We start from the raw sequence: 23,294 nt of genomic DNA, 5'->3' as shown, positions 1-23,294 counted from the left end.
TCCTTTAGAGCTTTTTTCCCCCAGTCTAGGTTCCAATCAGAGAATATACACTGAGTTTACTTGTCATGCCCTGATTTCTTCTTAGTCTACTACAATTTATCAGTCTTTTTTTCCTCATGACACTGAAGAGCCCAATCCAGTTTCTTTATAGAATATTGCTTGATTTGGTTTTTTCTGAATGTTGCCTTCTGTTTAAATCCAGCTTAAACATTGTTGCCAGGAATATTCCCGAGATGATGCTGTATCCCTCTCAGTGCATCACATTCAGAAGCACCTGATGTCATTTGTCCTTCTACGGGTTTGATCACTTGACTATGGGAGTGTCTACCGTATTTCTCCACTAAATACATACCTTTGCCCCTTTATAATTAATAAGCAATCTGTTATTTTTTTAAATTATGTAAATATTATGATCGCCAACCTTTTACACAAGGGCCTTAGCATCCATTGATGATTCTAAATTATAATTCTTGAATTATTACTGTAGTGGTTGCGAAATAGTAATTTTTTATTTCTAAAATTTCTCTTATTAGTTTTATGATTAGTAACTATATTAGTTATTTAGAGTCACACATGGTCAGCTCTGAGGCTTTTCAGAATTCCCCAGTAAATGCTTTCTGACCCTGGTTACCTCTTCATACCAGATGGCTTCGGCCATTTGGATCATCTTTCTCACCTTCCCAATGCCTCCCAAACATGTCCCGCTCCGCCCTTCCTCATCTCTAATTCAGAAATCCATGCAGAAGCATCATCCGTCTCCCTCACTTGAGTACCAAGAACAGAGACCTGGCTAGTCTTCTTGCCTTTGCCATTTAGTACCTATGAGATATTAGGCTGGTCACATAACTCTGAATCAACTGCAATTTTCTCCCACTCAATGTTATAAGAATTAAATAAAAACACAACATTTAAATTCATATCTGGCACAAAACAGGTGCATATAATTTGATACTACGTAAGTCTACTTCCCTCTGTTCCTCCCAAACACCCTACTATCTCTATCAATGGAGAGAGATGTTTCTAAAGACAGATGTGATCAAATAATATCCCTGCTAAAACTTTTCCTGGCTTCCTATTGCCGATAGATAGAGCCGCAACTCCTTAGTTGGGTGTCAAGGCCCTTTAAAATCTGCCCACAAGATTGACTGCCTGTCTGGAGTCATCTCTGGCCACTTGCCTCATAAGATCCCATTTCCAGATACATCTAACTTCACCTTATTCCCCGATTCTCTTCCATACATGTTTCCTCCAGCTGGAAAACCTTTCCTCCCTTCATTTCCATTTGGCAAACTCCTATTCCTCCTTTGAGATTGGGCTCAGAGGCACATCCACAGGGCAGCTCATGCTCCCAGCAGAGGTGCCTCCAGTGTCTGTGCACCCATGGCAACTGGCTCCGCAAGCCTACTGCAGGGAGTCAGAGGGGGATCTGGGGGTTACACTGTCTTTTTCACAGCTTCTGGATGCCCAGAGGGAGAAGGTGCTTGTCTTATACATTGTGTGTCCTCAAAATTTACCCGTATGCCCACATAGGGCAGGTTCTCTAGAAACGTTTGCTCAGGAAATAAGCAACCTTCTTGACTATCAAATGAAATCACATCAACAATCTGCCTGTCTCACATTCTGCGAAAGTGGTGTCTTCTTTTTAGTTAGAAAGCCTTTCGAAAGGCTAGAATTTATAAAATAATGTAAAAATTCAGACATCAAATGTTAAATATAAGGAGACATGAATAATAAATGCATAGACAGCACCATCAGAATTATGTAAAAAATGCATAGATAAGGAACTAATACACTGAATTGTTAATAGTAGATAGGGTCATGAGTAGTTTTTTAAACCTTCTTCTTTTTGTAGTCTTTCAATATATCTACAAAGAATGTATAGTTTATTTAAAATGAAAACTTCTCTTTTTAAGTGACAGAAAGTATTTAGTACATTGCTATCTTTAATTACTGAAAAGGGAAAAGAATAGTAGCAATGAGAGAAAAGGAAAAGCAAAGACAGATTTAGGATGTGAAAGGTTACTGGAAAGTATATGCAAGAAGTAGCAAAAAAAAGAATTGAGAAACGAAAAGGAAATTTTTAATAACAATCAGAAACTGGAAGACAAGCAGAAAGTTATGCAAAATCAAGCATTGACAATTTAAGTTGCACACCATCACAGGATGGCAGAAAGCTATTTTGGTAATGGAACACAAGCCATATCCTGAAATACTGATAAGGTTAGTAGGAGCTAATCACAATATCAAACTTTGTCAGTGTGGAGGGCACCTGGAATACTCTGCTACCCAGGAAAGTGAGAAAGAACTGAAGAAGGCCATAACATCCTAAAGAGCAATGAGTCTGCTGCCTTTTAAGACTGAACTTGTGCCAGCATAGGGACCTGTTAGGCTGATGGTTGTGACATTACAGCTCAGCAGCAAGTCAAAGGAGGTGGTTTCATCTTTCGAATCTGTGCACTGCAGAAAAGCTGACAGTGGCAGAGAAGAATATGAAGGCTGTTCTGCTGTTGCATTTGTATTATATTGTTCCACTGAGCGATCAACCTCAGATGCCTCCCAGACATAACCCTGCCCAAAAGTGGGCTGTGTTCAGTTACGTCTGAGGCAAAAATTAAAACAAAACAAAACAAAGCAAAACATGTTTTTCAAGTTCAAGAGAATCATTTCACTGAAAACTCCATATTGGATTAATGCACTAGCCAGCTGAGTGTCCCTGTCTTAATGTAATATCTCTCTTCTCAAAGCTTTTCAACTCTAAGGTCACCATGGAGACCACAAAACACACCCAAACATGCATCTCATTTTACTGTTTAGTCACTATTAGATTAACTCATCTGATTATTAAAATGAGAGTCGAAAACAGTGTAAGTTATTTCTTCTCTTCTATTAGCATTAGGCTGCCTGTTTATCTGTTTTTTTTGTTTGTTTTTGTTTTGTTTTTTTTTTAATTTTAAGGAGTTTGTTAAAACGGGAAAAACCTTACCGACAGGAAGCTTACACACCAAAGAATTCTCAAATATTCTGCCCCTTTTCTAAAAAAAACAGTATCATAAACAGTTGTAACAAGATGAGAAGAGGTTGTTTTCATGATGGAACACACCTTTGGAGCTATGATGAGCGTAACATGGGCTAATCAAGGTATCAAAAACTTGCCAGCCTCCAGTGTAAGCCACACACATGTATACCATATCATGGGATATACCAGAAATTTGCAATCTAGAAACTGAACACATCCACTTCCCTTTTCACTTCCTTTTCCCAGGGGCTTATTATTATTGCAGAAACATTTATGAGAAGCCCACTTTTCCTCACAAACTGATCATCTCAAAGGATGATTATTTCTCTGAGTGATTACATTTTGTGAAGCTATACTGCCATCGAGTGAAAGAACAGTAAGACCAATTTTTAGAATCACTACTGTATACTTGTTGGAACATTTTTCTTAGAAGCTGCATATTTTGAGTATTGGCATTAAGGGAAGCATTAAGTACACTAATTACGGGTTTTAATGGCATAGTGAAAGCTTAAGTTCATACGACTGTATTAAACAGGAAGTCATATTCTAAAGCTCAACTCTCCCCCCTTACAGTTTAGTGATGACTGAGTAACTGTCAGAGTATCCACCAAGTGACAGGCCTTAATTGGTGTCTCAAATCATGGAATATCCAATTCTGGAAGCATTGTGCTTTCTGTGTCTTGTCTCTGGGCCTTCTCATCCATATCCACAGCTTTAACCACCATCCAGAATATGATGATTCACAAATACTTATTTTCCAGCCCTGATATTTCCCTCAGCTTTAGACTATATTGCTAAATATCCTGGACACCACCACTTAGACATCTCACAGATACTTTAAATTCTGTGTTTAATCCAAGTCATTATCTCTCATTTCCTCTATACCATGTCATTATACCAGTGGTAAAATCCAGTCCTGAAATCTTTCCCTATTCTCATTCCCTGTATGAAATCTACTATCAAGTTGTATTGATTTGGTCTCTTAAATATTGTTCAAGTCTGTTTCTTCCTTTCCATCCATCCTTAGGGCCAGTAGCTTAGCTTGAGGCCCTTATTACAGCATTTTACACATTTATTACGTAAGTTACAAATTTAAACTAACAGATTCTAAGGTGTTTTCCAAAAAGGTAGGAACTATATTTACCTTACTCATGCCTCATACTCTAGCACCCAAAGCACAGTAGGTCCTTAATGCATGTTTGTTAAATCAGTTCTCACTGGATGAATAAGAGTCTAGGGATTGAAGCATGATGACAATACCAAGTCCTCTTCTTACTTCTGTATAGCACGTTACACTGACACAGTCCCTAGAAACTGTCTCCTTTCATACCTATAACTCCTTAAAACAGATTTCAAAAAGCATCATTAGCTCTGCTTTGCCATTTAGGGAGGGAACTGAGGCTCTGAAAAGTTAAATGACTTGCCCAATGCTAGTAAGTGGTTGTGTAAGACTGTCTTAACCTTGACTTCAGTGTTCCTTTTACTATTAAGTAAATTTGTATTTTTACAGGGGCAATAAGTTCCCTCTCTGTACAATGGTTCAGAGACAGATTGAAGATTCAGTGGCGATGATGTTCAGACATCAAACAGAACTTTGGCCTGAGTAACTTTTAATAAGGTTCCTCTCACTTCTGATTCCCTTAGCCCTAGGTATGATTCTAAAGTAGGCAAAGCTGTCCTCTGAGGCTTCTCTCCAGTGTCACCCTTTTCTCTCTTCAGATACTCGTTCTCAGTGGAGGATTCTAGCCCTTGCCTGACCACTTAATTTCTTAAGCTTGATCTGCCATCCAAGAGGCAGCACCAAGCCTTGGAAGCCTTTCCCAATTCTTGTGCCTAGCTTCAGAAATCTTTCTGTTCCACCTGGCAAGTGTTCTGTTAACAAGCTAAAATTGAATCTAATTAAGTCTGCAGAGCCAACTTTCTATTCAGAGGAAACATAGAGTGACACAAGTCACTTGACACCACAAACAAACAAATGGATAAATCCAGAAAGTGGGATATCCTATAGGACAATTAATCTAATGTCTACAGGCTACTGGCAGAGGGGAAAGGAAGAAAGGACTGCTCTAGAATTATAGACTTAAAAGACAGAACAAGTAAATGTAATATAAAGATTTTGGACCCTAATTTATACAAACCAACTGTAAAAAAAGGAAAAGCATTTTAAGACAATCAAGATATTCCATCAACTTGTAATTGCTGATATCACAGAATTACTATTAATTTTGTTGAACACCAATAGCATTATGATTTTGTACTAAAATGTCCACAGTTTTTAGATGCATACTAAAGTATGTGGAGGTGAAATGACATTATCTGGGAGTTGCTTTAAATACTTCAAAAAGAAAAAAGAGATGAAACAAATGTCGCAAATCTTGATAATTATTGAATCTGAGTGTTGGGTTTTTGGGAGTTCCTTATACCAGTTGGGATACATGTGAAAATTTTCAGAATAAAAAAGTGTTTTCTAAATCCTTTCTTCCAAGAGTCTTATTCTACAAAATAAGCAATTAGATTTAATGAGTTTTAACTAGTACTTTTTTCCAAGATGTGCTAATATTTCACCTCCTACTGTTTAAGATTCTAGTTTCCAGAAGATCCTCATAGAATGATGGCCCTAGTTGGGATTTCTGGCAACACAATAAATGAGCAATACGTTTGTGCACAGTTCCCGCTGCTACTTCTGTGTTTACAAAGAAAACTCACAAGCTATTCTTAGGCAAAGAATCTTGGTTAGATATGTTGATGACTCAAGCTGACTCTGCAAGAACCCATGGCTCACCAAGTATGGGCTTGCCAGCAACTGGTGGAGCTACAGTAGTCCTCAAGAAGAAGTAAGTTTAGAACCAGAGTAGGGAGAAAGGCTACATGGTACGGCCCCTCAATACTGGATCCATCTTCAACATGTGCTTGGCCAGAACCTACATCCACCTACCCCTTGGTAGCAAAATTTCCCAATGCACAGACATTTTAACGAGTTGAATTAAACTTAGGTGAATATCCTAAACTGTCAGTTTACTGCTGAGAACATGCTGCTTATCAAGCCAGGCTCCCAGCAAGAGTCCACATCCTTGGATTTTCAATGACAAGATATTCCCTATAACCCAGGAGTTACAGGTGAGTGCTTGAGAGCTTTCGCAGACAATAAAACCAATGTGAAGCTGGCTTCTTTGGAAGGGCAAAAGAAAGCGCAAGAAGGAGAGTGCAGGGAGGCAGGATGGCTGATAGAGAAGAGTGGAATGTTGAGAACATTCCTTTTGTATGACACCTCTTCTGGAGCTAAGGAAGTAGTGTATAGCAAAAAAAAAAAAAAAAAAAGAAAGAAAAAAGTTGAGTAAGAAATGAGTTATCTCTGTAGGCATATACGTAAGTTTAGGAAAGAAAGGAGTCACAGGAGACACACAAATTAAAGAGACCCAAAATTCCATATGATCAAATTAAAAATCCAGAGTGATTTTTCAGCTCTCTTTCCAAAGGTTCTATCAAAGAGAACATCTCTTCTGGGAGGAACAGAAGTACAAAGCAATGAGACTGAAAGTGTTTGGCTGTTTCACCCACACAGGTGTAATGCAAAGAAATGATCTCAAATACATCAGAGTATACTATATTTTCTCCCACCAAAAATCAAGGAGAGAAATTAGCCTCTTTTAAAAAAATGCATTCAAGAGCTTTAATGTACATAAATATTTTAACAATAAAATCTTCTGCTAGTTATTTCATAGAGTTCCAACGATCACCCTAGTTAAAAATTCTTCCAAGGTAAAAGTTAGGAGGTGAAGAGGGTCACGTGACTCTGATGGAACGGTAGAGATAATAAGAGGAATAAAGTTTATTTTTAAAAAGACTTCTTTGTTACTAGAGAAAATCGATAAGGCAAATATATTACCCTAGAGAAAAGTGATCTTATTTGGCTTGGTTGAGAACTGCAAGGAGATAGGAATACTTTCTCTTCCTGGCTCTGCTGTAGGGATTAATAGAAGGAAAATGGAAAAAATATCACTTGAAATTGAGCTCTCCCTCTGAGAGACAGGAAGCATATAAAAGCTTCTGGATGCGTGTCAAAGAAATGAGTGATATTTTAAAAATTTGGCAGGAAACCAAGGAACTACACAAAGCTTAACTGCTTCCAACACACAAACTAGACCACATATTTCCCCAGTTGGGAGGCACTGGCAGGACTTAGAGATTCTGGGAAGGGTGGGGCTGCCTGGCCATATCATTTAGTAACATTCTCAGATGGAGGAAGGACTCCACTGTACTCTGAAGAAATGTTTTCCTGCAACTTCACTCAAAGAACCCCAGGGCAAGACGAGAAACAAACAGAAAGGGAAATTACAGCAAGGAATAGTTTACCTTCGGAGAACAGTTGAAATGCATACCAGGTACTGGGAGTGTAGTTACATACATTGTAATACACCGATACAGGTACAGCGTGCCAACTATGCAGAAAAATCTTCTGCTAATAATAGACCTAGAAAAAGGGAAAAACAGGGCAGATTCTCAGTCAGGAAATTCTGTAGGTTCATTTACTTTAATTTTTCAATGACTCAATAAAAACAAACCCCAGAAACTACTTGAGAGCTTAAAACCAGAATGTTCTAACTATGGCTAATACCAGATTAAGACAAAGATTTTGAGAACAACGTTGTGGTGCTTTTTAAAAAATATATTAACTGGCCAAAAGCGTTTAAACCGGCTTATATTGCTATTAATTAGGCTTCATGAGGCCTTCAACCTGAGTTGACGTTCAACTGTTGGACATACAAGTGGAGCCCACTGTGACTGGTCAGAACCCACTTAGTATCTGTGGTTAAACATTTAGACAGTATCTTTTCTGTCATCAAAGGAAGATCTTCACAAAATCAGAATGATATTAGAATGAGAATTTAAAATTTTATGCCATTTAATGGGTCAAAGATATTAAACAATTTTAGTTGTACATCCCAGAAACTGATTCTCTGAGGCAATATGATACCAAGAAAGAACCTATGGAAAAACAGCGTTCAACCTCATCCCATTCCCTGACTACCACTGCAGCTTGGGATGCACGATTTACTTCTCTGAATCTCAACTTCCTAAGAAATAAAATAGGGATAACAACATTAGAAATAATGTCTGAAAAATTCCTACCATATAGTAGGTACAAATAGTAGGTATCAAATGTATAGATTAAGTGGATGAATACAAATATAAGCAAGAATTAGAAATAGTTTTATTAGTTATTAGGTTCTAACAAAATTATTTGATATATACATGTAGGTATGTATCTATTTATATACATATACATGTATATTGAGTTAGATAACTTCTCCTAATATAAAATTCCACATAAGTTTGTACAACTTAACCTCATTAAAGTTTGGTGTATTCTTTTTTTTTTTTTTTTTTTTTTTTTTTTTGAGACGGAGTCTCGCTCTGTCGCCCAGGCTGGAGTGCAGTGGCGCGATCTCGGCTCACTGCAAGCTCCGCCTCCCGGGTTCCCGCCATTCTCCTGCCTCAGCCTCCTGAGTAGCTGGGACTACAGGCGCCCGCCACCGCGCCCGGCTAATTTTTTTTTTGTATTTTTAGTAGAGACGGGGTTTCACTGTGGTCTCGATCTCCTGACCTTGTGATCCGTCCGCCTCGGCCTCCCAAAGTGCTGGGATTACAGGCTTGAGCCACCGCGCCCGGCCTGGTGTATTCTTGAACAAGAACATTCTTTCCCTCTCTACCTCTCTCTTGTAGTACCACAGGTCAGAGTCTTGTGGGTAACCCTTGGGTCTCCTCTTCCTTAACCTTGAGGAGTTCAGATTTTCCTGAACAAGGAAAATTTAGAAACAGTGGGCAGGTGTTCCTCTTAGGATCTTGGCCATTCAATCATTATAATTATATAGTGTAGCTCTAGTTTTATGCAGGATGGGCATGCCTACTGAGGTGTGGCAGCCAGAGGAAAATTTGTTTCATGTGTATTTTGTTTTAACAAGAGAAACAAAGATATGTCACTCATGTGATTAAAAATTAATTTTTAAAAACCATAGAATTATATTAGCATTTTATCCACATCTGCACAGCCTATGTATGTTACTTAGGTTTTATGAGTAGAATTTGGGTGTTGGTCTCTTTACCTAGATTTGAGAAACTGGGTCAGAATTATTTATGATAGAAGCCATCTTTGCTTATTTTCTCTCAGTCAAGCTGCATATGCCTCCTCCAAAGACATGAATTTATTCAACATAAAGCTGTCTTGACAATCTATATGCCTCTAATTTCAAGTAAAATAAAAAGCACAATTAAATAATATAAAGACGGACAATACTAGAGAAGAATACCAGCCTATAAATGTCTTTGCCAAGAACACCAAAAAAGAAATACCAAAGTAAATTTCACATTGTAAGACATAATGGCCATCTTTCTTTAAAAGAAAACGCCCTCCTTAGCCATCCTGCTCAAGTGAACAGAAATAATTCTCAATTTCACTTGAACTGTACAAGAAATACTTAAGTCAGCACACTTTCAAGTCTAGATCTGCTGAACTCTTCAGAGGAAGAAAAACAAAATTATTGCTTTTGCTAAAGATTACTATCTTAAAATCACTTTGCCTGATTATTTTCTGGCACACAAAAGGTACACATACACACACACACCACCCCAATAACTATTTCCATATTTCAAACTTGAGTTACATGTGAGTACCAATGGAAGTGATTTCAGAATTATCTAAAAATCCAAGAATGAGGTATAAAAAGATGAGAAAAGACAAATACATAAAATTGCTTTAATTAAAATATTGAAGGTTCAGTCACATTTACTATTTGACTTAAAGAGTCAAATGACTTTGAAAACTGAAATTTGACATTTCCATGTGAAATTGTCAATGTTAACAACAAGGTGACAAGTTAGAAGTGGTTGTTTTTAAGAATTTTCTGCTCTTTGGCATTTAATCTTTTTGAAATTAAGCTTAGAATGTTTTTGGTGTATAATGTTAAACAAGGATTTTCTACAACAAACTTTAATAGAGTATAAAAGTGTTTCAAGAAATTGTATGCACTTCTGGGCGTTCACTTCCTTAATCAAGGAATTTCATACACTTTGAATTCTTATTTACTTCAAGGTTTAAAAGTTCAAGATATGCTTTACAAAAACTCACAAAAGAAATGTTAATGAAATATTCCTAGAAATTAAGCAGATGCCAACAAGAAGATGCGTGGTGCAATTTTCAAAATCATAACGGTGCTCCCCTCACATGGGATACACCTCTCCTTCCACATTCAAAAGAAGCCAGTTTCCCATCAGCATACACTTGGCAAGGACTATCATCTCAGAGACTTGTGTTTGGTCACGTTTATCTATTTTTCTCCCAGGTGTTAGAGCACTAGGCTCATTATTACTTTTTCTGAGAAAAAAGGAAAATGTATCTATTCAATTTGATTATAAGGAAATATGAATAAAAGTGTTAAATTTTATAGATCATTATTAAGACTTACTAAAATAGCATGTTATGTCAAGTACATGCTAGTATTTTATTAAGCTTTTTTATATTCCTAATTTTTAAAAAATTGCTCAGAACTTGACTAAATACCACCAGCACTAGTGTTTTTGACATTTGGTACAATGATCTAAAATTCTGAAGAAAGCTCAGGCATGGTGGCTTATGCCTGTAATCCCAGCACTTTGGGAGGCTGAGGCAGGTGGATCACTTGAGCCCAGGAGTTCAAGATCAGCCTGGACAACATGGCACAACCATGCATCTATTAAAAAAAAAAAAAAGAAAAATTAGCTGGACATGGTGGCGTGTGCCTGTAGTTCTAGCTACTCCGGAGGCTGCAGTGGGAGGATCACTGGAGCCTGGGAGTTAGAGGCTACAGTGAGTTATGACTGTGCCACTGCACTCCAGTCTGGGTGACAGAGTACGACCTGTCTGTAAATAAATAAATAAATAAATAAATAAATGAAAAGTGGTTAAAAAAAATTACTATAGTGCAAAGTAAAATTAAAATACTGGAAAAAGTTTGTTTTCCCATGAGTTGTCTCTTTCAACTAATCCACAGTAGGAAGACATATACAACTCTTTCAATGCCCAGACCTGGCCTCCTAGCTCTTTCTGGAAGCTATTAGCTTTTAGAGATAAATAGGACTTGACAACAGTACAGTGGAACTAAGCAACAATTCAAAACTAAGAGGCAATACATAAGGGAGAGCACATGTAACTAACACAGAATTGGGAGACTCGAATCTCTGGAGCAGTCATGGAAGAGTAATGATTCAGGTCTCTGATTAGTTATTCCAGTTGTAAAACATGAACGGACAGATAATGCATTACTGAGCTGTATCTTTATATAGATGCTAGTTTTACCTTTAACAAAGGCTCACCTGGTGCCCTTGACCACCTCAATCAATTTCCTTAGAAATTAGCTTCCTCATCAGCAAAAGGAAGAAAACGACATCACTTTCTTATGAATCAGAGAAAGGGGTGACAAAAAAACTGGAAAGGCCATGAAATAGCACTAAGAATAAGCATCAAAATAGTCATATTTTTCTTAATATATAAGGTTGAAAATGAAATAGTTTTGTTTAGAGCCAACGACCACACTACTAAAAAACAAAGTTTCTATTGAGGTATTTCCCCAGGCATGGTATTACCAACAGGAATTGTTTTGCCAAAGTTCTCTTATATAACAAGCTCTGTATCATCTACTTCTTAAAACTACCTGGCAATGCATGGATATGATCCTTATTTTACAGATGGGAAAAGTGAGGTTCAGAGTTTAAGCTGAAATATAAACAAAACAAAAACATTCAGGAAACTGCATCACATTGTGTAACACTGTGTAAGAAATCTCAATTTTGAGTATTTATAGCTGAGCCAACATCCTGTCCCATTTCAGCCACATTTCAAAATCCACTTAATGACTATATTAATAAAGTACTGAAAAAAATTATTCTAGCAAACATAGCTATCTAAAATTAAATGTGTTTATTTTTCATTATTTTTTGTAGTCTGTGCCCAGTTAGATTTGCTTATTACCACTTTCCTCGTATGTTAAATCAGTCATTCTGAAATGTCGTTCATTTCTCAACACTCTATCTCACCTGAACATCCACAATGACCTTCTTTCTACCTATTGTCCTTAACACCACTCTTGCCTCCTGCTATGGTCTGAATGCTTGTGTCTCCTTCCCCTCAAATTCCTATGTTGAAACCTAATCACCCAGTGATTAGATCACAAGGGCAGGGTCCTCAGGTCTGAATTAGTGCCCTTATAAAATAGATCATAGAGAGGTGGGCTCACCCTTCTGAAATGTGAGGACACAGGGAGAAAGTGCTATTTATGAACCAGGAAATTGGCCCTCACTAGATGCCAATCAGCCTGCACCTTGAGCTTGGACTTCCAGCATCCAGAACCTATAACTCACCCAGTCTACGATATTTTGTTACTGCAGCCTTAACAGACTAAGGTAGCTTCCTAAAATGCATTCTGTTTAGAACTGCCAGAATCATCTATTTTGAAACAGTTAAACAGGTATGTCCCTTAAAGCCTTCCAATGGTCATCAAACTCATTTTAATAAAATCCAAATCTTTTCCCAAGACACTGAGGCCCTATATCTGGCCACCTTCCTCTAGCCTGCCCTCTGGCCACCCTCCCTACCATTCTCCAGGATCTATCTCAGCCCAGTGCCCTTGGTGCTCTTTGAACACAGCTTGCAAAGTCCCTCCTACCTTGAGTAGGATCTCTGTGCCAGCCATTCTCTCTGCCTGGATTCTGCCTTCTCCTGGGACACTTGCCTGTCACTGATACATTCCATTCAAATGTCATCTCTAAGAAAGGTCCCCTACTCTAAGTAAGCCCCTGTTCCTCTCTATCCCATCCTCCTATTTTAATTTCTTTACAGCCCTCCTGAAAACATACTGCACCCCTACGTTCCATATTCTGTGAAACTAACTCCAAAGAAATTCTAAAATCTGTTTTCCTTAATTCCTCGCTACCAGCACCCGGATTCCCTGGATTGTGACAACTCCCCTCACAGGCTTCTTCAACTACCTTCAACATGACACCTCCTTTTTTTTTTAAGTCTTTTTTTTTTTTTTTTTTTTTTTTTTTTTCGGTGAGACAGGATCTTGCTCTGTCATCCAGGCTGGAGTGCAGCTGCATGATCATAGCTCACTGCAGCCTTAATCTCCCAGGCTCAAGCAATCCTACTGCCTCAGCTTCCCGAGTATCTGGGACCACAGGCGCAGGCCACCATGGCCAGCTAATTTTTAAAAATTTTTCTGTAGAGACAGGGTCTTTCCATATTGCCCAGGCTGGTCTTGCATTCCTGGGCTCAAATGATCCTCCTGCCTCCACCTCCTCTGTCTTCTCTAGATGTGAATCCCACTGCCAGGGGCAAAAAGAGCCACTCATTGTTCCCTAAACACAAACTCAATTTCTTGTTTTTGCCTGCCAGTCTCTTTCTCTGGCCTCTCACATGATTATCTCTGCTATAATCCTATGCATCTACCTCATGGCTTCCAGATGTCCCCAACTGGACAGAGCCACTTCATCCTCCCAATTCCTTCAAATTTCGTTTCTACTGTATGGTATTTTTAAATAGTGAGACAGGCATCACCATTACCAACAAAGGTAATGTCTCATCCCTTTGTGAGAAGATGTTCTTAAGAAGACCTGTGCTTTCTTGTCTTTTAGTCCCAGGGAGACTTATGATGGTACCTGTAATACGACGGCAGTACCAGCAACACTATACAGTTTTGTGCTCTAGAGCTTTACTTCTTATTCTCTCTGAAGTCCTTTTCTACTTCTTCCTACAAATATTTGGTGCTTAAACCCTTTTATATATCTGCCAGAAATACTCTGCCCTGATGTTCACTGTCCCTTCACTCTGCATCCTTTCTCCATTCATATTTTAATTCAAAACACTTGCTGAGATTGCTCCATTATCCAACCAGAACTGCAAACCCCTAGAGACTGGGGCCTGTGAGTTCTGTATGCTTCTCTCTTCTTTCTAGTCTCATTGTCCTGTAAGGCCTTTCCACCCATCACAGCCTCAGGTATCTCAATGGCTATAGACTCCATTTAGGAAAACTCAGGGCTTAATTTAGTACTTTAGAAGAGAAAATTCTAAGGAAACGTTAGTAAAACAAATGAAAGAACAAGACTAAACATGGTAGAACAAACAAAGTAATCAAAATAAATACTTGCCTGGGAGATTTAGAACTCATTTAATAATTCTTAGGTACCCATACAGGGTAGATGGCACAGTTCATGAATCAGGAAAAAGAGACATACCTGTGCACCAGTCCAGAAATGTGTCTGTACATATACTATGCATTTTTGCTTTTTAAAATCCAACTCAAAGAAAATTCACACCTTTGCTATTAATTATTTTAACAACATTCCTGTTTAGCATATGCCATTATTCCATTTTACAGAAGGAGAAATTAACGTATGAAGAATTTAAGTACTAGCCTGGGGCCAGAGAGTAAGTCAATGAAAGTGTCACTACAAAACCTAGGTCTTTCTAGACTTTGAATCAGCTGCTCTTTTCGCTAATGAAATTAAAATGTTACTTCCAGAGTTATATACAAGTTGTAACAGGAAGTAAAGAAAAAAATGCTATCCTATAAGACATGAACAAAAACATCAATACTATCTACTTGAGATAGTTATGTAGAATTAAAATCAAGTATCCTCCAGAAACTGCTAAATAAAACTGTAAACAAAAGGTGTTATATTTCTGTGTTGGTATTTTAGGCTATCAACAAAAATAATATATGTATATATGTGTACATATATGTGTGTACACATTAGTGTGTACATAGAATACATTAGTGTACATAGAATACAAATGTGTATATGCATACATGTGTGTTTGTGTGTGTGTGTATACACACCCAGATCTCTCCTCATTCCTTCCCATCATCAAAACTTATCCACCTTGAATCATATTGTTAGGGGCTTGCTTAGTCACAGCCAGCAGAACTGAACAATTACTGTTTACTCTTGGGCTAAGGGATTATCCTTAAAAGTAACACTGTTATTTTAACAGGGGGTTTCTGAAAACGTAACAGACACATCACCAGCAGTCACTAACATTTATTGAATTCTAGGCACAGTAACTAGCATGTGCAACACATAACAAATTTTAGTGTCTATTAAAATTCACATAATGAATATACATGTGCTATTCTAAACATGGGAAATACAGCAGTGAACAGAGCAGACAAACAGCCTGGCTTGTGGTACCTGTGTTCTAGTGAAAGAGGCAGACAATACACAGGTCAAGAAATAAGTAAAACATAGAGCACGTTAGATAAGTGCTAAAGAGGAAAACAAGTAAGAGTCTCATTAGGGGAAAGGAGGTTAGAACTGGGGGCTAAGTTGGTCAGAGAAGGTCTACCTCTGTATGATGTGTCAACCAGGAGGTTGTGGGAGAAAATTCCAGAGGCTTGTGTGTATCAGTGTTTGTTGATCATCAAGGGAGTACAGGGCATAAGGCCATGAGGTCTGGGAGGACCTCTTAGGTCACCATATGAGGACACTGGCCTTAATGCCCTATGAGGTGGAAGAAGATAAATGTACTTTGACTTACTCTGTCTGCCAAGTTAAAAGGTCATTAAAAGGAAGCAAGACCAGGTAATAACCTAGGTAAGAGATGAAGGTGGTTAGACCTATGGCAGCAATAGAAGTGGTGAGGAAGGTCAGAGGATCACTTGAGCCCAGTAGTTCTAGGCTACAGTGAGCTGTGAGCTATGATCATGCCACTGCCCTCCACCCTGGGGGATGAAGTGAGATCTCATCTCAAAAACAAAACAAAACCCAACACATTTGGGCTGAGCACTGGGAGGAACAGAAATGCCACTGGTGGGCTTGGGAACCAGGAGGATGCCAAGTACTCTGTCAAGTGCGTTGTGCATATCATCTCGTTCAATCCTCAAAACAGCTTTACAGAAACCATAATTCTCATTTTGTAGGTAAGGAAACAACGCTACTACAATAGTCAAGTAACTTGGCCAAAGTCACGCAGTCAGCAGGGATCTAAATCAAGAATGATCTTCCAGTGTAAGACTGAGTATAACCACATGCTTCACCACCACAGCCACGTCACTGACAGGCTGGTGGGACTGACAGGATGTGGTGACTTCTAAATCAGATCATGAGTAATTAGACAGACATCCATGATGGTTTGCTGAGAGGAGGAAAAAGACAATCCTTGGGCATGCTGTAAAAGAGAAGGCCAAAATGACACCACTTAAAAATACACGTGTACACACATTACTCATTTATGAGCACATGCAGAAAAATATAAAAAGTTACATGAACCCAAATATGAGCATTGTTTATCTCCAGTGAGATGATAAATTGGTTTGTTTTTTTGTTTATCCTTATCCTCTAATCTGCCTACAAGTCAAATAGATGGGATTACTAAATTTAGAGAAAAATCTACAATTTCCCTATAATTCCTATGGCTCAGTCCAGTATTTAGGTCATGGGACCTAAAATTGTAAAAATTAGAAAAGGTAGAAGCAAAGAAGACCATCAGTTCACTAACATGAGAATGAGAGACGAGGCACGAAAGTTCACTAACATGAGAATGAGAGACGAGGCACAATCTGGGACTAAGTCCATCATCGACCCTCTAGAGTGTCCTTCCCCACTCCAAAAAAATGCCCTCGGTAAACAAAAAGATGACAGAGAAGGCATAGCGAGGCCTGCAAGAGGCTAGGAGATCCAGATGATCTGGGAAGAAAAGGGGTCAGAGAAGGTCCCCAGGAAAGGAAAGAAAATGGGATCTCAGCTCAGGCTCTGAGTCTAGATAGATAATAGGTCAGAATCAAGAGAGGAGAGAAAATGTACTAGAAACAGAAAGAAAAAGTATAAGGTTCGGCATGCCTAGTCAGTGGTCTTAAGTGCAGAAAGGTGACTGCAGTTGGTAGCAAATGAAGCTTTGTCAGATTAGTAGTGAGTAGGGCCCATTCCACACTTAGGAGGTTCCAGAGCTACAACAGAGCTAAGGGCATTTTCTACAGTCTACAGGCAATTGCAAAAATGGACGGCTATCAGAGTTGGCAGATCCATCCTGAAACACATGTACGTCTCCCAGATGTAACCCAATACATAAAATTTATAATTTAAAAACTGAACTCATTTGTTTTTATTCTATCTGTCCTATGCATGTGGCATCTACGACACTAAATCTGTTAAAAAAAAAAAATACATCTCCAGAGGACAGGTGCCTATAATACCAGGAAATTTACAGACTGGATGCATATTGAAGAGCCTTCAGTGCCCAAAATATGCCACTGTACGATGCTGGGCAAGTCAATAGCTTCTCCAAGTCTCAATTTTCTTCACTGAGAGAGGAGAATAACACTACTTGTTTTAAGGGTTGATTGTATCAAATGATACAATACACATTAATGCTTATTACTCTAAAATCAGTTGGTTTGGAACCTGCCTCTTGAATAGGATAATAATTTTTGACAACATGGATTAAAAGGAACACAACAAAACAGATTTTGAGCAAGCACATAATTGATGCAGCTACATGTGTGGAGGGAATAGAAAGGAGGGAAAGAGGTAATCCCTGAGCACTTACCTTGCTTCACTGCTGGAGAGAACTATTACAGCTTATCAGGGAATTAAATAATGGGTAAGTATCCAAAAAAGCACCAGTAATATGAGGGAATTTTATCCTGAGTTTCATACATGGATGGAGTTTAGACAACACATTTTCAAAACTGAGATGTCACTCTGAAAACAAATATTTCCCAGACTATAACCCCCATTCAACCGTTTTGCTAGCTGCTATATCCCTAGCACACAGTCTCCAATAATTTCTGGTAAACAACTAAACATAAAAATGTTCTGAAGTTACATTACAGACTACCATTACAATCTACAGTATAAGGCTAATATATAATAAAGTGAAATGACCGTAAGAAAAGGCTCTTCTGGAACTCAGAAAATAAATTCTATTGAATAGAAACCCCCACTCTCCCCCACTTCATATCAAATGCTCTCTGTAACAAATGCTTTTAAGAACTTCAATCACAACCATCGAAGACACAAAAACAAGAGAAAAATTGTTGACAGTATCTGTGGGTCATAAACTACCTTTGGGAAGCGAAGAGGAGTTAAGTACTTTGATTCAATCAACTTAATAAAGAAACTCTGATGGAATTAAAATAGGGTAAAATGAAAGATAAATGTTAGTGGAGAATCTAGTCTATTGAATAAAACACAAACCAAAAACAATCAGATTAGCATCTGACAAAAGCAACTGCCAATCAGTACAAAGATTATGTCCTTGGAAATTAGATTCCATTCACAGAAGAGAGGAAAATGCTATAGATAAAATCTCTTATGTTGGCAGATACCCACTTAACAAATAAGGCCCCACAAAGGTTTAGCAAAGTTTAAAAAACAAAAAAAAAAAAAAAAAAAGAAAAGAAAAGAAAACTCTTCCCCAAAGTGACCTCCAAACATTAAATACAGAATGCTAGTAAACTTCTAAAAATCCATCCTAGTTCTCTCAGCATACAATCCCAGAAAAGCCACACTGGAAAGTTGTACCTGTTCCTTCCTGCAGGATTAACGAAGCCCCTAGAAACAGTTCTAAAACTTGATGTCATGGCAGGTCCCAAGCAGGATCTGTGGTCATCATTTTTCTTCTTTACTTCCTTCCCTTTTGGCATGGGATCAATTTTCAGAGAAAATTGTCACCCACTAAGTGACCATTTCCATTTCACCAGCCTCACTACAAATCAATGCGACTGTTTATGCTAGAATGTTTTACCGCTGAGTTCTCTCTACCCCTGACCCCAACCCATAACCCAACTGTCCAATGGTTTCTTTTCTTTCTTCAGATCTTTTCACCACCAACCGACTCATATACCCTGTGACATTTAATTTCTCCTTATGCAACTGTCTTATGCTATTCCTTTTAGGCAAATGTCTGACCCAAAAGCAGCTATGGTAGAAAACACATATCAAGATACACACCTGACTTGACTTTGCTCTGAAATAAAATATATTCAAACAAAGTTGGAGATTTCCCCAAATTAGTAAATGCTATTTCCCCACTAAATTCCATATACAAATCAGGGATTCAGAGACCCCCAAAAACCTCATATCAGAAAGATACTGCAACAGGAGTCAGCCCTGTCATTATAAAAGATGAGACGCTCTAAGTGTCACAGCTTCTAGAAAGAGTTCGGCCCTTCTCATTACCCTTCCACAAAATGTATCACTAAACAAATGTTAACTGAATCGAAGTCATGATCATCTTCTACCTGGACTACTGCAATAACTTTTTTTTTTTTTTTGAGAGTTTCACTCGTTGCTCAGGTAGGAGTGCAATGGCGCGAGCTCAGCTCACCGCAACCTCCATGCCCTGGGTTCAAGCGATTCTCCTGCCTCAGCCTCCCGAGTAGCTGGGATTACAGGCAAGTGCCATCACGCTGGCTAATTTTGTATTTTTAGTAAAGATGGGGTTTCTCCACATTGGTGAGGCTGGTCTCGAACTCCCGACCTCAGGTGATCCGCTTGCCTCCGCCTCCCAAAGTGCTGGGATTAGAGTGCCACGCCCAGCCTGCAATGGCATCTCAACCAGGCCCCCTGCTTCAACTCTTGCTTCCCTAATCTCTGTAACGCAGCCACATTCTTTTAAACGCCAGTTTCATTCTTTTAAAACACCAGGTTTTTCGTATCCTTCTCCCCAATGACTTACTGCCACACTTGAAATAAAATCCCAACTCCTTATCCATCCACAGCCCACAAGGCTAACACCTCACTGACCTCCTGCATCAGGGTTCTCTCCCAGCTAACTCAGCCACATGGGCCCTTGACCATTCCTCAGGTAAGTGCCAGAACTCTGCACTTCCTGTGTCTCCTGCATCAACTACTCTTCCCAAACACATGCATGGTATTGTCTCATTTAATTTAGATGTCTGCTCAACCATCATCTAATCAGAGGACTCTGCTTTCCGATCAGTCTAAAATACCAGCCTCTCCCCCACTCTCTCCAACACTCGCTAGTCCTTTGTACTGCTTTTTCTCCATCACACTAGCCAATATCATGTATTCATTTACTGCCTCCCTTACACTGGCCAGAATATAAGCTTCACGAAAGCATTGGGATCCTTTGCTCAGTGCAGCATCCCCAGGGCCTCTCAGTGCCTGGAATATGGTATACTGCTCAATAAATACTAGATGAATGAATGAATGAATTTTAGGTGAGCACTTTCTATGTGCTAGGCACTGGGATAGAAAGGTGAATGATGAATAGAATCTAGTTCTTCCCCTTGAGGAACTTACAATTTAGCAATGAAGGAGACATATATACAACTAATAGAATGAAATGTGATATGGGCTTAACGTGTTTGAGGAAAACTGTGGAGTGGAGTAGCTAGAGATAAGGCAGAAGAGATTGGGACCAGATGCTGAGGGCCCTTGAGCTTCAGGCTAAGGAGCTGTTTCTCCATCTGGGCACCCACTATGGAGTTCTAAATAGAAATGGAAAGAAGAGATGGATCTAAAATTAGAACCGAAAGAACTTAGTGACTATCTGGATAAAAGGAACTGAGGAGTTCTAGGTTTCTAGGAAATGCCACTGGCCAGAGAGAAGGAAGAAAAAGTTGGAAGAAAAATATAGTAAATCTGGTTTTACGTAAGTTGAGTTTGAGGAACCTATGACCACTACACTAAGTCATAATTTATCTGGTGACTTGGAAACTCTGTAGTCCTGCTCCTTGGCTAAGAAAGCCACTTCCTCAGGTGTTCACCATGTCCCAGTAGAGCTGAGCCACACGTATCACACATAGGTGCCACTGTGTTAGCCATGATTTAGCCATGCATGAAAAATTCTTACATCTTCAGCCTTCATCAAATCTGTAAGTTTAATATGTTCTTTATCATGCTTTCTTAAAACAAGGGATACCTGTTTTGCAGTGAAGTCTGACACAAATGCAGAGATTTCCCAGGATTTTTTCCTAGTCAGTGGCTTGAAAGTCCAATTCTAAATGGGAGACAACATTATTTACAATTTTAAAAACCAAAAATGTTCTCAAGGATAGGCATTATTGTTGCTTTCCATTTTGAGAGGTTATGGAAATCCCATGTGGATTTATGTATATATATATAAACATATATTCATACAGATATGCAGGAGAGACATTAAGAATGAAAGGAGGAAAAAATTTAAGTACAAAAAAAAATCAAAACCTATGTTTAATAGTAAAGGACAATTGTTTACAACATAAAGATAGAACCAAATGTCACAATGTCACAAATTCAAGATTAAGATTTTCCAGCACCTCAAACATTTGGTTAAACGGATTTTTTGTTGTTGTTGGGATTTTTTGGCCAAATTTCAGTGATCTCATTTCTTAAGTGATCCTCCATAGTTTCATCCCATGATTCTTCTCTAAAAAGTAGAAGATACCGAAATAAGAAGGAAGGACTGATTTTTTAAGGGATCCAGGACTTTTAAAATCAAAGTAGAAGTATCCTGTTGGGAATTACTGGCCAAACAGGCTTAATTTGGAGAAGTCATATAAAACAAGCTCCTAAGTGGCACACCTCCTAGTGGAGATTGGGGATGGGGTCAACACTCAGAAGAGTCAAGTACAAAAAGAGGGAGAAGTTAACTCTCTGCTAAGAATATCCCATAAACAGAAGGATCAATTTCTCCGAAATGCCAGATAAATAAAACTGCTATATTGCAATAACCAAATAACTAGAAACAAAGGGTTCCTCTGACACTACAAAAGATTTTAACCTTCTCTATGAGAGCCAGGAAAAGGTAGTTTATCCATCTTCACTGCTTGATATGTCATCTGTATGTTTCTTCCTACCTCCTACCTCCTACCTGTCTGGTGGGCCAAATACACTGAAGTGAGGTCACAAGGAGAGAAACAGGAAGCCAGCAATGGACCCCAGTAGAAGGACAGGGTGGACGATGCTTAGGATGATCATGACAACTCTGCTTTCATTTCCCACATCCCTACCCCACCAGAGGTGAAAATTAGAAAGGACTTAGTTGGATGCATTCTGGACACAAACGCTCTGAAGCTAATAAAATTCAAAGATAATTGGCCCATCCAATTATGTTAGAATCAAATAAAATGTAGTTGTATATGACAATAGAAATCATCTAGACTGAGACGCCATTATTTTGTGAGAAAAACAAGGCTCCTGAGATGTAAGGATCCACCCAAACCACTCAGCAAGTTGGACATACCTGAGGCCAGATCCCAGGCTGCCTGCGTTCCAGCACTGAGTTAATTTTGTCAAATCAACTGGCTTCTTGCTTTGAGCAATTTAAATATATAAATGACTACAGTATTGGCAATAAGTACCAGGAAAACACAAAATCATAAAGCTTAAAGAGAAACAGATTTGAGGAAAACTCCCTGTTGGGAAAATTGTAATTATTAATATACTTCAAGAAAATTAGTTTTATGGTTAAGAGGATACTTTATAAGAATAAAATTACTTAAAAGTCACAGTTCTGTGAAAGATTCAGATTTGCAACTGTTAAGATTTACTCAAAGTTATATTCTGGGGCAGTAAATTATTTGCTTGAATATAAAAATTTTGACAAAAAACCGGAAAAGCAGCAAACTTACAAAAACAAAACAACAAACATCAGGGAAAACCCAGGAAGCATAATTTGAGTTGACCTTGCCTTTGCACAGTACTGGCATTTTGTTCCAATGGGATTTTAGGAAAAAAGTTTAAAAGTCAAAAAGGCAAAAGCAGAACTAAAGTTTGGCAGCAAAAATAATACACTTAATAAACTCCAAGCATCTTGTATTTCTAAAGCCTATTCCTATTTATTATCCTCTTAAAACTAAAGGAACAACAACAACAAAAAGGTCTTCCACCAAATTAAATGCAGCCCAGACCATCAATTCTATTTCAGATTCACCTTGAACTCTAGGACTGTCAATCTGTCTGTAAATAAACACTGATCAGTTAAATGGCTTTCTTTATACCAGTTAAGACCATCCATTCCTGGGAAAGTGTCAGGAACTGCTTTTATTTCAATTTGCAGGTATATAATTTATCAGGTTCAAAAAAAAAGAGTCCTTATAAAACATACTAGGAAAAACCTTATCATTTCTGTCAAAGAACATTCAGCATGAACTCTTGGTGTGCATTTTGTTTTCTTGCTGTAAGATGAATTCCTTAATATTTAACCACGTGGTGGATCATGAAACACATTCCACCGGACAGAAACTCAGCTCTTTAACAAACCAATTTCCAACCCTCATTCATGGAAACCATAAGGTGTTCC

General features: G+C 38.4%; 1 protein-coding gene across 4 annotated transcripts in view; it reads right to left on the bottom strand.

Moving 5' to 3' along the window:
• The window catches only part of LOC105480969 (sphingomyelin synthase 1), a 310,632-nt gene that overhangs the window by 13,647 nt on the left and 273,691 nt on the right, over window positions 1-23,294 (bottom strand). For all 4 annotated transcript variants that reach the window (XM_071069547.1, XM_071069545.1, XM_071069546.1 and 1 more), the window contains one exon: window positions 7,370-7,487. In XM_071069547.1, the coding sequence (XP_070925648.1) occupies window positions 7,370-7,487 (118 nt within the window). The remainder of the gene's footprint in view (window positions 1-7,369; window positions 7,488-23,294) is intronic.

Source organism: Macaca nemestrina, chromosome 9 (assembly GCF_043159975.1).
Source record: "Macaca nemestrina isolate mMacNem1 chromosome 9, mMacNem.hap1, whole genome shotgun sequence".
Lineage (NCBI taxonomy): Eukaryota > Metazoa > Chordata > Mammalia > Primates > Cercopithecidae > Macaca > Macaca nemestrina.
Note: the sequence above shows the minus strand (reverse complement) of the source record. Positions and strands in the feature narration are given on the sequence as shown.